The 16123-nt window shown below is 43.7% G+C and overlaps 1 protein-coding gene across 1 annotated transcript in view; it reads left to right on the top strand.

The window, feature by feature from the left end:
* LOC110505081 (protocadherin Fat 4) overlaps positions 1-16123 on the top strand; it is a 98336-nt gene that overhangs the window by 60816 nt on the left and 21397 nt on the right. The window contains exons 5-6 of the mRNA XM_021584041.3: positions 998-1920; positions 2691-2865. Coding sequence (XP_021439716.3) covers positions 998-1920; positions 2691-2865 — 1098 coding nt within the window. The remainder of the gene's footprint in view (positions 1-997; positions 1921-2690; positions 2866-16123) is intronic.

Here is a 16123-nt window from a genome sequence, read left to right as displayed (position 1 = left end):
ATAAGGGATTGCTTGTGTACAGTAAACTCAGCTGGAGTGTGGGAAGGTGCCAGGCCGCTCTCCACATGAATACCCCAATGACTTGAATTACAGCCGCTCAATTTAAGTTCAGTTTTCCCCGGCTCCAGGGGAGGACTGAGGATTAGACTAGATTTCAAGGTCTGATAGTTTGCATTTGTGCAGTTACTGTAGTTAATGATGTAATTGAAATGAATGTTTAGATTGTGAGGAAAATCTGAAATTATAGAATGCGGGCTTTCAGTAAAGGAGATGATTTTTAGTTGCTGTGCTGTGTCTCACGCTGCATTGTCTGTTTGGAGGAAGAAAGTGGAAGGCTGCTGAGCTGCAGTTGTTTGTGTGAAGACAATTTGTGGAAATGCATGTCGATAGCAATTATAAACTGGGTGGTTCGAGCCCTGAATGCTGGTTGGCTGACAGCAGTGGTAGATCAAGCCTTATACCATGGTTATGACAAAATATTTTTACTGCTCAAATTACGTTGGTTACCAGTTTATAATAGCAATAAGGCACCTCGGGTGTTTGTGGTATATGGGCAATATACCACGGCTATGGGCTGTATGCAGGCACTCCGTGATGCGTCGTGCTTAAGGAACAGTCCCTTAGCTGTGGAATATTGGCCATATACCACACCCCCTTATCGATTATTGCTTAAATATACAATTCTAATCCAGACATACAGTATGTAACAGTCCTATCTAAGCAACCCAATATCAGTAGATGCCATTCAAAATGTTCTAGGAACAGCGCAGTATATCACGTGACATGTTCTTGGGTCTATTTTAAAATAGTCTAATCCCACATTTTCCAGATGAATACTTTGTCTTGAAACACAAGGGTCCATTATACTGTAACGACCCCGCTACCATCAAAAACAGCTGAAGCAAGCACACAAAGCCTCTTCAGAACTTCACATTTTCTAGTACAAGTAACTTCAAGATCACTGACTCAAAATCAATTGCTATTGCTTGCCTTCCAGGTCTGAATGCCCAGCTACTCTACACCATTGCATCAGGAGATCCTCAGGGCCAGTTTGACGTCACCAAGGCGGGGGTACTCCAGACCAGAAAGGCCTTGGACCGGGAGGCCCAGTCCTTCTACAACCTGGTGGTTACTGTCCATGACCTGGCCCTCGCCCCCATGACCCGCTTCACCAGCACGGCCCAGGTGTCCATCATCCTGCTGGACGTCAACGACTGCCCGCCAACCTTCACCTCACAGAAGAGGACCTATATCCAGGAGAATACGCCAGTCGACACGGTGGTCTTCACAGCCCATGCCATCGATGCAGACAGCGGGCCCAATAGCTACGTGGAGTACTCCCTGAAAGGCCCCTTTGGGAATACGTTCAGCATAGGAACTATCGATGGAGACGTGAGGCTGGTGGGCGAACTGGACCGGGAGGAGATGTCGAATTATACGCTGACGGTGGTAGCCACAGATAAGGGCGAGCCGCCGCTGTCTTCAGCCATGGATGTGACAATGCTGGTGCTGGACGTTAACGATAATACGCCCAGTTTCTCGCAGAACATCTACGACATCGAGATCGAGGAGAACATGCTGACTGGCACCGACGTCATCCAGGTGTTTGCCAGCGACGCTGATGATGGAACCAACGGGCAGATCCGCTTCTCCATTGCTGGTGGCAACACCAACTCAAATTTCCGTATTGATTCTGTCACCGGGGTGATCTCGGTGGCCAAGCAGCTGGACCGCGAGGTGCAGTCGTCTTATTCATTGGTGGTCCAGGCGGCCGACCGCGGAAGCAGCCCAAGGGTGGACCGCTCCACGGTCAACATCGTACTGTTGGATATGAACGACTGCCCGCCGGTGTTCGAGCTCTCTCCTTACTCTGTGAGCGTTCAGGAGAATGTGGGGACTCTCCCCAGGAACATACTACAGGTCAGTGTGGTCTTTCACTTTCAGTCAACCATTCTAAACTGTTATGGTCAAACATTATTCACATTTCTGGACTGGACTTTTGAGCCATAAACAAAGCACTAATTGATATGCCAGGCCTAAGACCTTCAATGAGCTAATGGCTTAACTACATTTGTAGGAATAGTAACCCAATAAGTATGTGTATGGTATCCATTTACAAAAACATCAAGCATGGTGGTCCTGTTTTTGCGAATTAAATAAATGATATATGATACCAATCAGTTTTCTTGTTTCACTCTTTTGAGATAAAAAAATAATTGCTTAAGAAAATATCATTGGTATATGAAATTGTACAGAGTTAACCTGTTGGACCCATTACGATCTAAAAACCAAATTGAACTAAATGAGTTCTCGAAACAACCTGTCTCCACTTCAGTGAGCAGCCACAAAAAAATGAAGTGTAGTTTGCCTGTATACTGTACAGTACCTACGAGGAAATGAGTCTGCAGCTATGTGGGAACAGCTCCAGTGGGGTGGGTCGCCACCCAAGAACACATCCCTGTGCCAACCTGGCTGTGGCCCTCTATCTGTGCCCCGGCAGCCAGCGCCCATACTGCGCTGGCACTCACTAATGAGTCCTTTCAGTCTCAAGATTTATGCACAAACTCGCAGCAATAGGAGCGGGGGTTGGGAAAGACCAATATCAGATTGGAATGGTCCCATTTGTCAGGCAATATTAGGTATTGTCATATTTTTGGGAATCTCTGAAATAGTGTCTATTTTTACTCTAGGTTATGGCGAGGGATGATGACCTGGGTTCCAATGGCCAGCTGAATTACATGCTGAGCGGTGGGAACGAGGAAGGAGCCTTTAGTCTGTCGTCCAATGGTCAGCTGATCCTCACCCAGACCCTGGACCGCGAGGCGCAGGGAAAATACACCCTCGTCATCACGGCAACCGACTCGGGTAAGAACACAGCAGAGAAACCTGTGAGGGGAGGTCAAAGCAAAATCCTCGTGAAATGTGTCTAGTAACAAGACAACATGAAGATGGATAGCGGCCGCAATGTTTTATTACGTCTCATTGGTGTTCTGAAGTATGGCGCTCCTGTGCAAATGCATCCCATATTCAACATGTTAGTGTCTATCATCTCTTTGAAAAGGGAGCATATATCTGGCGAAGGATGAGCGCTCCTCTTTAGGATGCATCTGTGTTGCATCACATGGTCATAGAGCAAAATATCCTGACATAGAACACATATCTGAACAGTCTGGATTTCACACTAGAAGCTACGCCTTGTTTTTTTCCCCCCAGAGTAAATTAATCTAAACATGCATTCTTTCAGGCTTTTTATGTACGCTGAGTGCACAAAACATTAGGAACACCTACTCTTTCCATGACATAAACTCACCAGGAGAATCCGGGTGAAAGTTATGATCCCTTATTGATGACGCTTGTTTAATTTACGTCAATCGGTGTAGATGAAGGGGAGGCGACAGGTTAAAGAAGGATTTTTAATTGAGACATGGATTGTGTATGTGCCATTCAGAGGGTGAATGGGCAAGGCAAAAAAAAAAAGATATATATATATATATTTGTTGTTGTTGAATTTTACCCCCTTTTCTCCCCAATTTCGTGGTATCCAATTGTTAGTAGTTACGATCTTGTCTCATTGCTACTACTCCTGTACGGGCTCGGGAGAGACGAAGGTCGAAAGCCATGCGTCCTCCGAAACACAACCCAACCAAGCCGCACTGCTTCTTAACACAGCGCGCATCCAACCCGGAAGCCAGCCGCACCAATGTGTCGGAGGAAACACCGTGCACCTGGCGACCTGGTTAGCGTGCACTGCGCCCGGTCCGCCACATAAGTCGCAAGGCAAAATATCTAAGTGCCTTTGAACGGGGTATGGTAGTAGGTGCCAGGCGCACCGGTTTGTGTCAAGAACTGCAACGCTACTGGGTTTTTCACGTTTGGCAGTTTCCTGTGTGTATCAAGAATGGTCCATCACCCAAAGGACATCCAGCCAACTTGACACAACTGTGCGAAGCATTGGAGTCAACATGGGCCAGAATCCTTGTGGAATGCTTTCGACACCTTGTAGAGTCCATGCTTCGACGAAATGAGTCTGTTCTGAGGGCAAAAGGACTGGGGTACGATCCTAATGTTTGGTATACTCAGTGTATATCCTGCATTTGATAGAATAGCGCCCTTCTCTGTTTGTTTGGATACGGTGGTGGAGCTTGTTTTATCCAGATAATAGGTCAGGTTGTCATTCCATAGAGGTCAGTAAATGTGCAGTTAAGTTGGTACATGTGTATCCTTGTTGGAGCCAAATCACATGGTATGGTTAGTTAAGCATATGTTTCTTTGGGCTACTCTGGCATGGTCATCATGGTCAAAGGGTTGTTCTGTTTCATCCCTGGACTGACCATGTGACCAGCAGAAATGCTGGATATTTTTGACTTGGTGTAGACTTTGGTAAGTAATTAAGGTTGAGATTCACTCTCTGTACTCCGCGATAATATGCGTGTATTGGGATATTGGATTATAATAAGGGGCTTTCCTTTCCTATATATGGTGTCAGACCTGGGTGGCATCTTGCCCTCATGGTTGTTTTGGAAGTGCCAAGGGCTTAAAAGCACAATCTGTACCTTTCATCTCCAGTCAAAATGGTCAAAGTCACGAAATGTAACACAAACTTGCTGATTTTGTTTGATTTGTGACTTACTCTCAAATTCAGAGACATTGAATACTATGATTCAATTATAGACAATTCTAAATGAATTATGGCAATTATTGTGGTCCTTTTTGAATGCTCCACAAGATTCTATTACTCAACAAATCCAAAATATTTGATGGAACACTTTGGAAGTTTCCCCATGAAAAAAAAAATGATGCATGAAGAGGGATTTGACTAGAATATCAAAATATCGAAAAACCCATAATCATAGTGCAGTCTAAATTACCCTCACATTTTTGAGGCCGAGACACGGAGGGAAATTGTTATCCCATTTACTATCTGGCCGGACATCTTTAAGGTACAGTAGATGTTGAAGACTTTATCCCATGTTATCACTGTCAAGTACAGCTCATTTTAACACTTTCTTTACTGCAAGAAAAGGAAAAAGGAAAAAGAAAAGTAAATACTTAGTAGTTTTTTAAAGTTTTTTTTATTGCACATTTCAGAGCTAGCCTTCTTGTCAAATCAATGATGTTTTTGGGTGACACACAGTAGGCCTAATAATAGTTGTGTCGTTGAAATATGGTTGATGTGGATCATGGATCATGGAATGAATTCCACTTATTTGGAAGGGCTTGTGTTGCTGCTCTATCCTGTGGCTGCCACTGTTCCAGGGCCTGTCTGAGGGTTTCAACGAAGGTAAACTCGTTAAACCAGTGGCTGAGTGGAGTTTCAGGCCTGACTCTGTTGAGTGAAATCTGTCATGAAATGGATGGAAACAAAAGAGCTCTCTGGTCCTGGTTCTCATAATGGTTCCTGGGCCGGGGAGCAGGGAGTTTGGCACGCTCCTGTCATTATTTGGAAATCTGCGCTCCGGCATGAAATGTGGCACAAATACAAGCTGCATAAAGGTGTTTTACAAGGAGGCTTGTTGAAGGGAAACTTGAAGATCAGATCCGCTTGCAGTGGAAAGTTGTTGGCATAATTTCTGAGGGAAAAGTGTGACCAAAAAAAAAAGAGAGATAATAGAACTGTTGAGTCTCAGGCAACTGTAATAGCTATATGGGGCAAACATCTGGGATCAACTGACGGAAAATCCGATTTGTAACCCACTGCCTACCAGCATACCTGTACAAGTAATTCCCCCACATAGAAGGCTGTAGGACAATAGAAAATCGTAAAAAAAAGGAGGTACACACGTGACACGTGTACACACACACCAAATAAAATGAACATTTAATGTATGACATGTTGGCCTTGTGCATGCATCGTGAACTGTCGTAGCATTGCTTCTCACCCAAAAAAATATTTTAGAAGGGCATATGTTTACAGTGCAGTACGTATATTAACTCTGCAGATGTTAAACATCTCCTAAAGTAATTTACATCAAACTATAGCTGTGTCGTTGGATGCTAGCAGTTTCTAACCATTGATATAACGTGAATGTGTTTTCAGAAAGTGTTCACACCCCTTGACCTTTTCCACATTTTGTTGTTCAAAGTGGGATTCAATGGATTTAATTGTCACTTTTTGTCAACGATCTACACAAAATATTCTGGAATGTGAACGTGGAAGAAAAATTCGAACATTTAAAAAAAATCTATTTAAAAAAAAAGTTGTATGAAAAAAATCATGTTTGAATCACCTCTGGCAGCGATTACAGCTGTGAGTCTTTCTGGGTAAGTCTCTAAGAGCTTTCCACACCTGAATTGTGCAACATTTGCCCATTATTCTTTTCAAAATTCTTCTAGCTCAGTGAAATTGGTTGTTGATCATTGCCAGACAACCATTTTCAGGTCTTGCCACAGATTTATGTCAAAACTGTAACTCGGCCACACTGGAACATTTAGTGTCTTCTTGATTCAGTGTAGATTTGCCTTTTAGGTTATTGCCCTGCTGAAAGGTGAATTCATCTCCCAGTGTCTGGTGGAAAGCAAATTGAACCAGATTTTCCTCTAGGATTTTGCCAGTGCTCAGCTCCATTCAAATCAAATCAAATCAAATGTATTTATATAGCCCTTCGTACATCAGCTGATATCTCAAAGTGCTGTACAGAAACCCAGCCTAAAACCCCAAACAGCAAGCAATGCAGCTGTAGAAGCACGGTGGCTAGGAAAAACTCCCTAGAAAGGCCAAAACCTAGGAAGAAACCTAGAGAGGAACCAGGCTATGTGGGGTGGTCCTCTTCTGGCTGTGCCGGGTGGAGATTATAACAGAACATGGCCAAGATGTTCAAATGTTCATAAATGACCAGCATGGTCGAATAATAATAGGGCAGAACAGTTGAAACTGGAGCAGCAGCACGGTCAGGTGTACTGGGGACAGCAAGGAGTCATCATGTCAGGTAGTCCTGGGGCATGGTCCTAGGGCTCAGGTCAGTTGAAACTGGAGCAGCAGCACGGCCAGGTGGACTGGGGACAGCAAGGGTTCATCATGTCAGGTAGTCCTGGGGCATGGTCCAGGGCTCAGGTCCTCCGAGAGAGAGAAAGAAAGAGAGAAGGAGAGAATTAGAGAACGCACACTTAGATTCACACAGGACACCGAATAGGACAGGAGAAGTACTCCAGATATAACAAACTGACCCCAGCCCCCCGACACATAAACTACTGCAGCATAAATACTGGAGGCTGAGACAGAAGGGGTCAGGAGACACTGTGGCCCCATCCGAGGACACCCCCGGACAGGGCCAAACAGGAAGGATATAACCCCACCCACTTTGCCAAAGCACGGCCCCCACACCACTAGAGGGATATCTTCAACCACCAACTTACCATCCTGAGACAAGGCTGAGTATAGCCCACAAAGATCTCCGCCATGGCACAACCCAAAGGGGGGCGCCAACCCAGACAGGATGACCACATCAGTGAATCAACCTACTCAGGTGACGCACCCCTTCCAGGGACGGCATGAGAGAGCCCCAGTAAGCCAGTGACTCAGCCCCTGTAATAGGGTTAGAGGCAGAGAATCCCAGTGGAAAGAGGGGAACCGGCCAGGCAGAGACAGCAAGGGCGGTTCGTTGCTCCAGAGCCTTTCCGTTCACCTTCCCACTCCTGGGCCAGACTACACTCAATCATATGACCCACTGAAGAGATGAGTCTTCAGTAAAGACTTGAAGGTTGAGACCGAGTTTGCGTCTCTGACATGGGTAGGCAGACCGTTCCATAAAAATGGAGCTCTATAGGAGAAAGCCCTGCCTCCAGCTGTTTGTTTAGAAATTCTAAGGACAATTAGGAGGCCTGCGTCTTGTGACCGTAGCGTACGTGTAGGTATGTACGACAGGACCAAATCAGAGAGATAGGTAGGAGCAAGCCCATGTAATGCTTTGTAGGTTAACAGTAAAACCTTGAAATCAGCCCTTGCTTTGACAGGAAGCCAGTGTAGAGAGGCTAGCACTGGAGTAATATGATCACATTTTTTGGTTCTAGTCAGGATTCTAGCAGCTGTATTTAGCACTAACTGAAGTTTATTTAGTGCCATTCTGTTTCTTTTTATCCTGTAAAACTTCCCAGTCATTAACAATTACCACCATACCCATAACATGATGCAGTCACCACTATGCAATGGAAAGTGGTACTCAGTAATGTGTTGTATTGGATTTGCCCCAAACGTAACACTTTATATTCAGGACAAAAAGTGAATTGCTTTGACACATTTTTTGAAGTATTAATTAAGTGCCTTGTTGCAAACAGGATCCATGTTTTGGAATATTTGTATTCTGTACAGGTTTCCTTCTTTTCACTCCGTCAATTGTATTGTGGTGTAACTACAATGTTGTATTGATACACCATCCAAAGTATAATTAATAACTTCACCATGCTCAAAGGGAAACTCAGTGTCTGTTTATTAAAAAAAAATTAAAAAAATCTCCCATCTACCAACAAGTGCCCTTCTTTGGAAGGCATTAGCAAACCTCCCTGGTCTTTGTGGTTGAATCTGGGTTTGAAATTCACTGCTCGACTGAGGGATCTTGAAAATAATTGTATGTGAGGTATAGGTGATGATGTACCCATTCTAAAATATTGTGAAACTATTATTGCACAGTGTCAGTGCAACTTATTATGTGACTTGTTAAGCACATTTTTACTTAGTCTTGCCCGTTTGTACTTAGCCTTGTCATAACAAAGGGGTTGAATACTTGTTGACTGAGTCTTAATTCATTTATAAACATTTCCAAAAACATAATTCCACTTTGACATTATGTGGTGTTGTGTGTAGGCCAGTGACAAAACATCTCAATTTAATACATTTTACATTCAGGCTGTAACACAACAAAATCTGGAAAAAGTCAAGGGGTGTGAATACTTTCTGAAGGCACTGTACATGCATTCATTTAGGCTGTCCATCGAGCCATGCTCCTTTATGAATGCTTATCGCAATAATTATAATGCCCATTAGACTACTCCCTTTGTGTAATGCTGTATGATGTTGGAAGTTAGCTAGTTGTGCTCACCCTCATACTCAAGAATATCTCCATTGCCTTGAGGATCAAGCTGTCAGTGGGGGCAACAGTGCTGGGAGTTGGACTAGTCTAGTGCATGTGCGTGTGGTAAAACGTCCCCGGAGGAACATTGACATGCACGACGTTTGGTCCCGTTTATTAAAGAGGCACAGTAAATCCCCCGGCCCATGCCTGTGGTGGCGGTTACCGTCGCATAGAGATCCCCTCTTTCACATCTCGCCATTAGGGCCGAAGTGTTTTTACTTTCTCCTTTTCAGGGCTAAATGACGCCTTAGTAGATAAAGGATTGTAATGGCCATCCCATTTGAAGACAGGATCTTTTATGTTGTTCAATGGCTTCTCATGAATCTGGTCTGTACATTTTCTTAGGTTCCAGCATAGGATTCATCCATTAGGAATGAGCGGTCTGGTCGTCTTAAAAATGATCTCCATCTTGGATTTATTTCGAGATCTTTTAAAAAAATGTCATTAAAAATGTGTTTTTTTTAAAATATCCTCACCTTTGTCCTTACCTTGCTTGACCGCATTAGTGTTTAGCTCCTTAGACTGATTTCAACAGAAAGTGAAGCTGACAAAGTCTTGAGAATGACTGATAAGTAATAGGTGTTGTAAAAGCTTAGCAGGGACCTTGCCAAATCACTGTCCAAATCTTGCCACAATAAATCTTTAATGGGACCATTTCTGAAGTCCTCAGCCATGCAGACTAGTGGCAACACAAGACGAGGCCAAATAAAACATCAGCCCCCCCAAATGAACTTTAACAGACCTGTAACATTCTATATCAACTCTTAAAAACCAGCGCAGTAATAATGTGGAGGAGCTTTTTCCCTATGCCTCTTTTTCCAATCATGGTTTATGGTCCGCTTAACAATTTCTGGAACTTAATGTTTGTGCAAAATAGCTTTCGTGTCTGATAAGAGTCTTAAAGAGATGGTGTGGGTTGAATAATTTGTGCTCTGCGGCAGCCAGGAGATCCATGTTTTAAAAACTCTGGCTCTCTGTGACCCTGAGCAGGTCTTTTCAACCGTGATCACAGTTTGTGTTATGTGGTCTAAGAAAATATCCCAATGCCCCAGGGCAGTGATTGGGGATATTGCCCTGTGTAGAGTGCCGTCATTCGGATGGGACGTTAAACGGTTGTCCTGACACTCTGGTCACTTAACATCCCATGGCACTTGTCGTAAGACTCCAGTGTCCTTGCTAAATTTCCAATCTGGTCCTCATACCATCATGGCCACCTAATCATCCTCAGCTTCCAATTGGCTTCATTCATTTCATCTCCCCTCCTCTCCCCTGTAACTATTCCCCAGGTCTTTGCTGTAAATGAGAATGTGTTCTCAGTCAACTTACTGGTAAGTTTAAGGGTAAAAATAAAGAATCAGTTCATCTCAAATGAGCAATTAGCTGCCAAAATAATGCATTGGCATACAATTTATGCCAATAGGCATTAGAAATTAGTGGCATAGACAGATCTTTTTCAGTTGTGGTCACTCTTTTTTACTTTTGGAAACAACAGTCATTGTCATTTGCACTAAGATGCCTTGGTAAGGTTGTGTTACAATAGAATGGGGGGGACCTTTGTACGGGCTTACTGGTCGACAGCAATGTCAGAACCATTGAACAGTTCAGCAAAAACTAAACATGCTATGGTAATAACATCACAAAAGGAAAATCACTTCATAAACTCTTAGTATGTGCCCTGCAGTAGAAGAAAATGGCAATTTGTCTGTGAATGGTCTGTCTGTCTGTCTGTCTGTCTGTCTGTCTGTCTGTCACCAAACCCTATCGATAACATATGAGGAAAAGTATGTCAAACCGTTCAGACTCGGCACTCCATAAATAATTGGAAAGTTCTATAACATTTTAGGTATAATCTGATGAATACGTCTGAGATTGAAATTGGGTTTTTGAAACAGGGAGTGGCGTGTTCTGTTTTATAGCTGGGAATAGCCTTTTAATATTCTCTCACTCATTAGCTGTGAGAAAAATCCCTGTTTACTTTGTTACTTCTGGCAAGCGCAGCGGTGGGATAGCTCGCAACCTACACACACAGCCTCACCATCCCCATTCAGGAGTGTTGGAGCGGGCGCATTAAAAGGAGCTTTGTCGCAAAGCAACAGGTTCTCAGAAGGAGAAAAATGTCAATTTTGGGGCGAGATGGCGGCCAATTCACTGTGAGTAATGATGTGTTTTATTTACACTGTCCCAAAAGAACACAATCTAGCTGCAGTCCATAAAGCGTAATTAACCGTTTAGCCTTAAGCTCCCAGCTACAGATGGCTGTCTCATAAATTTACACATTCATCCATCTTCCTAAGTCAACCTGTCCGGGAACTTCCAACTTTAATGAACCCAAGAGTTTGGACAACGATGCTATTCTTCTGATGAAGTGTTCAACAATAGATCACTGGATGATATTGAAGGAAGAGATTATCCCCAGTGCCAGTAAGACATCCAAAACCTCTCTCTTACCACAGCTCAGACTGGCCAATCCCTGGAGGTTACAACACTTCTCAGGGTGTTGCAGCCATTTCCTCCAAGTCAACCCCCTGCACAGATCTCCATGTGTGGCATATGCTCTCCCACCATCTTCAGATAGTTTAATTGTAATTACCTATGTATTTTGTACCCCCTCCAGCCCCGAAAGTATGGCCCATGCCACCTTTTCCAGGGCTAATGTGATTTGTCCACTGGTAATGTACACTAATAAGGTGCTTAGACTCGGCCATATGTTTATGCTAGACATTGCTTACAGGGGAGGGCTTATGGCCGGCTTACAAGGAAAACTGTCTGTGTGTGTTTAAGGCCGAGCAAGCTGAGCAGATGGAACACAGCACTCCCAGTGAGTCTTCAGAGCTTGTTATTTTGAACGCTGACACTTAGGGTTATTTAGGGTTCTCCCATTCGCTCATTTGACCCCACCAATAACAGACCTTTAAGGAGCCCAGGCTCAAATGGAATAATTGCATATTAGGGAGGAACTGAACATCGTTCTTCTCATAACCATTAGGTATAATTTAGAAATATCAAATAGACAGTTATGTTTTGGTCTCAGCTGCCCACATTTTGTCAGTGAACAAGCCTAGGGGAGTATGCTTCACGCTTAAATGGTATTGCTTTTTTTGATTGAATTAAAGGGGTGAGGAATCCTCGTACTGCGCTTGTGCTTAAGGAATTTAGCTGAGGTGTCGTGTTTCTGCGTGTGAAATGGGCCATAATGACGCAACGTCTCTATCTTTTGTTTCTGTTTTCTCTCCCGTACTGTAATGGCATCTACAAGGTTATCTGAATTTCATCAGTCTGAATTCTTCCGTTGGAAACTAAAAAGTTAACTGTGGAGACAAGTCTCTCGTCAGGACTTAGCTTGGGTTCATCGTGTCTCAACACTATTGCAGAGCTTGCTGACTCCACTACGAGTCTCAGGGGCCAATCTTTGTCTTGGAAACACGGTACCACGAGATGAAATATTTTCTTTGCTGATTGAAAGAGCACATTTCTTGGGTCCAAATACCATTTCCTCATGCTGTAATCTTCAAGACATATTTTGATTAAATATATACACTTTGAGCCAGTCAGCGCTTGCTGGCAAAACATTTTGTAATCACAGCAAAGTCCCCCATGTAGCATATACAATGTGTCGCTGTGTTGTTGATATGTCCCAGTGTGACGTAAATACTGATGTATGAAAGTGTAATCATCAGGACAGGGGCACGTCGGGTCAGAGCAGTTTGTTTTCCTACACAACCTAAGATGAACCCCTATAGAAGATTATGCTAACGAGTCAAACTCGATTCAAATAGAGCAGAAGTGGTGTCAGATGGCTTTATCTGGTACCTTATCAGGCACCTTTCCCACTGCTCAAGCGTACCCATGGTTCCTTTCAGCCATGTTTAATTTTTTTAAATTAATTTCTTTAGTCAAGACATTTTTGGGATCATGTCTACCGAAACAGTGTGTTCCTCTAACTATGCACCATGCCTTTTTTCCCAGTGGATGTAATGAAGTTAGGGCCTACCCTGGGGTATCACCGGAGATGGCAGGAAAAAACATGTTGCGGTTTCATACTAACTCGTAAATAGTGTCAAATACACAGAACTGCTGGTGCAGCAGGAAGAAAGAGCTTTCTGGGAACACGTTTTGCCTATGGAAACAATACTTTTTAACCACAATGCATGGCAGCACAACCGGTTCTGCAGACGTCCCGGTGATACTTTCCACCGGCTTTCTTTCCATGGAACAATGATTGCATTTGTCATGTGTCGGTGGGCGAGACAAGGTTTGCTTACAGCCAAACCTGCTGTATGCCTAGCTCTGCCATATCTCTCCTGCCATTGGTCACAAGTGGTGGTAACGTTCGCCATACAAGTCAGCTGAAAATAAATCATTGACCTTTACACGCTAATGGAGTGAGATTGCCAGATCCCAGTGCAGGCTGTTTGGATGAGATGCTGATATTTTCAACGACAACAATGTTAGGGTGAAAGAGCTTTCCTTTAAAACTGCATAACCTTCTCGCTGTTTCATTCGGCAGTCACAGTCAAACTAATGGAGTCCAATTATTAACTTGCCTTGTTACCAAATATGGGTGAGAATTAGGAATTTAGCGTTGTAAGTATGGGTGTGGGTGATATCTATGGTCTCTTCCTCCCCTGATTCAATGTCACATAAGCAGTCATGGAACGCTTCCTCCTAACCAAAACTATGCATAATCACCATTATTTGCGTACATGTGCATACCGGCTAAGATATTGTATTCCATGATGACTGAATCTGTGAGCCCACAGAATGTAACGAGAGAGATTTAGAACTATGTACACATTTTGACAGCAGATCCAAGAAACAGCTGCTCTTGTTATGTGATCGCAATGATCCCCGGGAGGTTAAGAAGCAGACTCTGGAGAGAGTAAGATGGTGTGAGACTGATCCACACAGAAAGATGTGGAAAATGCCTTCGTTTGAACCCTGGCTGTCAACAAGGGTGAGTTCAGTGCAGTGTCAGGGTCAGAGAGAGGAGTGTTTCATGGGGTTTAAGGCTGGGGGGAGGGGGGGGTGGGCTTCCTTCAGGCTTACCCACAGATTAGCTGGGGTAACAGAGTCTGTCCCTAGCGCCCAGCCCCTGATGCGCTGGGCGCTTGGCATGGGGTCAAGGGTCACACAAGTGCAACGGCTGCTTCGGTTCTCCGGTGGCGGGGCGGCAGGCCGAGTCTTTCTTCTCTCCCGAGCGAGTAAACAGGTTGTGAATTCACATCCTACCAAAAAAAGTGAAAGGTTTGGACGGAGGCCAAAAGTATCCCACCTAAAAAACAAAAACACGCTGCTCCAACCCCATTGTCTTCCGTTTTTTTCCCAAAAGGGAAACAATGCTATTGCACTGCAGTGGCTCCACTCTGACCCTCAGGGGCCAATTCTATGTGCTGGGAAAACATGCACTCACCTTGGCTTTGGAGAACACGGTGTATTTCAACTTAACATGTCTGCATTGAACTACGTCTCCATAGGTTAAACAGATATCCACGCTTCACTCAGTTAGTGACTCGGAGACAAACGCCAATTGGATTTATAAGCCGTTAAATCGGTCGAGGAGCTGCAGACCAGAACATCCTTAGCCGGCGACGTTGCAGGGCTTCTCGCAAGTTGTCTGTCAAACAAAGCTTGCCTGATAACATTGGCTCAGCGTTCGCTACCTTAAACTAATACAGATACTGTCTGACATGGAATGCTGCTTAATAACCTCCTTGATTAAGAGGATCAGTTGTAGAGTGACGGCCATTTAATCTGCTTCAATCAATCAATCAAATTGTATTTGTCACATGCTATGTAAACAACAGGTGTTGACTAACAGGGAAATGCTTACTTATGGGTATTTTTCCAACAGTTCAGAGTTGGAAATAAAGATTTAAAAAAATACCAAATACAAATTTAAATAGTGACACCAGGAATAATACACAGTGATTTAATGAATAACAATAACGAGTAAAAAATAATATGGTTATATACAGGGAGTACCATTACCGAGTTGATGTGCAGGGAAACAAGGTAATTGAGGCAACTATGTACATATAGGTAAGGGTAAAGTGACTAGGCAACAGGATAGATAATAGACTGAGCTGTAGCAGCAACGTACGTTGTGTGTGTGTGTGTGTGTGTGTGTGTGAGTGTGTGTGTGTGTGTGTGTGTGTGTGTGTGTGTGTGTGTGTTTAGCGTCAGTGTGCATGTGTGCACATGTTATCTGTGTGGGCTTATGTAGTGTGTGTTGAGGTGTCAGTTTAAGTATGTGTGAGTGGAGTCCAATGTATGAGAGTCAGTTTAAAAAAGGGTCAATGCAGGTAGTCCGGTTAGCCATTTGATTAGCTATTTAGCAGCCTTGTTTAGCAGTCTTAAGGCTTGGAGTTGGAAGCTGTTCAGGGACATGATGATTCAGGGCCTGGTGCATTGGCACCACTTGCCGTGCGGTAGCAGAGAGAACAGTCTATGGCTTGGGTGGCTGGAGTCTTTGAAAACCATTTTGGGCCTGGTATAGAGGTCCTGAATGGCAGGGAGCTCGACTCCAGTGATTTACCGGGCCGTACTCACCACCCTCTGCTTCCATAACAACCCGCGAAAACAAAATGATGACTCATTCCTGTTAATCTCATCACGTTGTATGGCATTGGGTCCCGCGTCCTCATCACGTTGTATGGCAATCACATCGCACCACTACTAGGCAGTTTGCTGACTCATATGTTTTGATACTGGTGCCACTGGTTATGTAATTGAATGAGGACAATCTAACTTAATGATATTTATAGTATTCAGTGTTCCATGCATTTCATTTGGGCCTTGGGGGGGGGGGGGGGTCTTAAAAAATCTATTGCCTTTGAATGAGCGAATATGTAAGCAAAGGCTGCCTTATTTTGTACTTTGAAACACCTTCCTTGAAATGATGCACTGTATGATCATAAATTACCTTGTCATATGTTCCTTTCAAAGTCTAAGGCCTATAGTTGGTAATAAATACAACATTGTGAACATGGTCTACTTTACTGAAGGGACAACAACGGATGACTCATCTTTGTAATGACTCAACAGTATAAAGATTAGAG

The sequence above is a fragment of the Oncorhynchus mykiss genome, chromosome 25, assembly GCF_057628025.1.
Source record: "Oncorhynchus mykiss isolate SJ-2025 chromosome 25, ASM5762802v1, whole genome shotgun sequence".
NCBI classification, from domain to species: Eukaryota; Metazoa; Chordata; class Actinopteri; order Salmoniformes; family Salmonidae; genus Oncorhynchus; species Oncorhynchus mykiss.
This window is presented reverse-complemented; position numbering and strand designations above follow the sequence as displayed.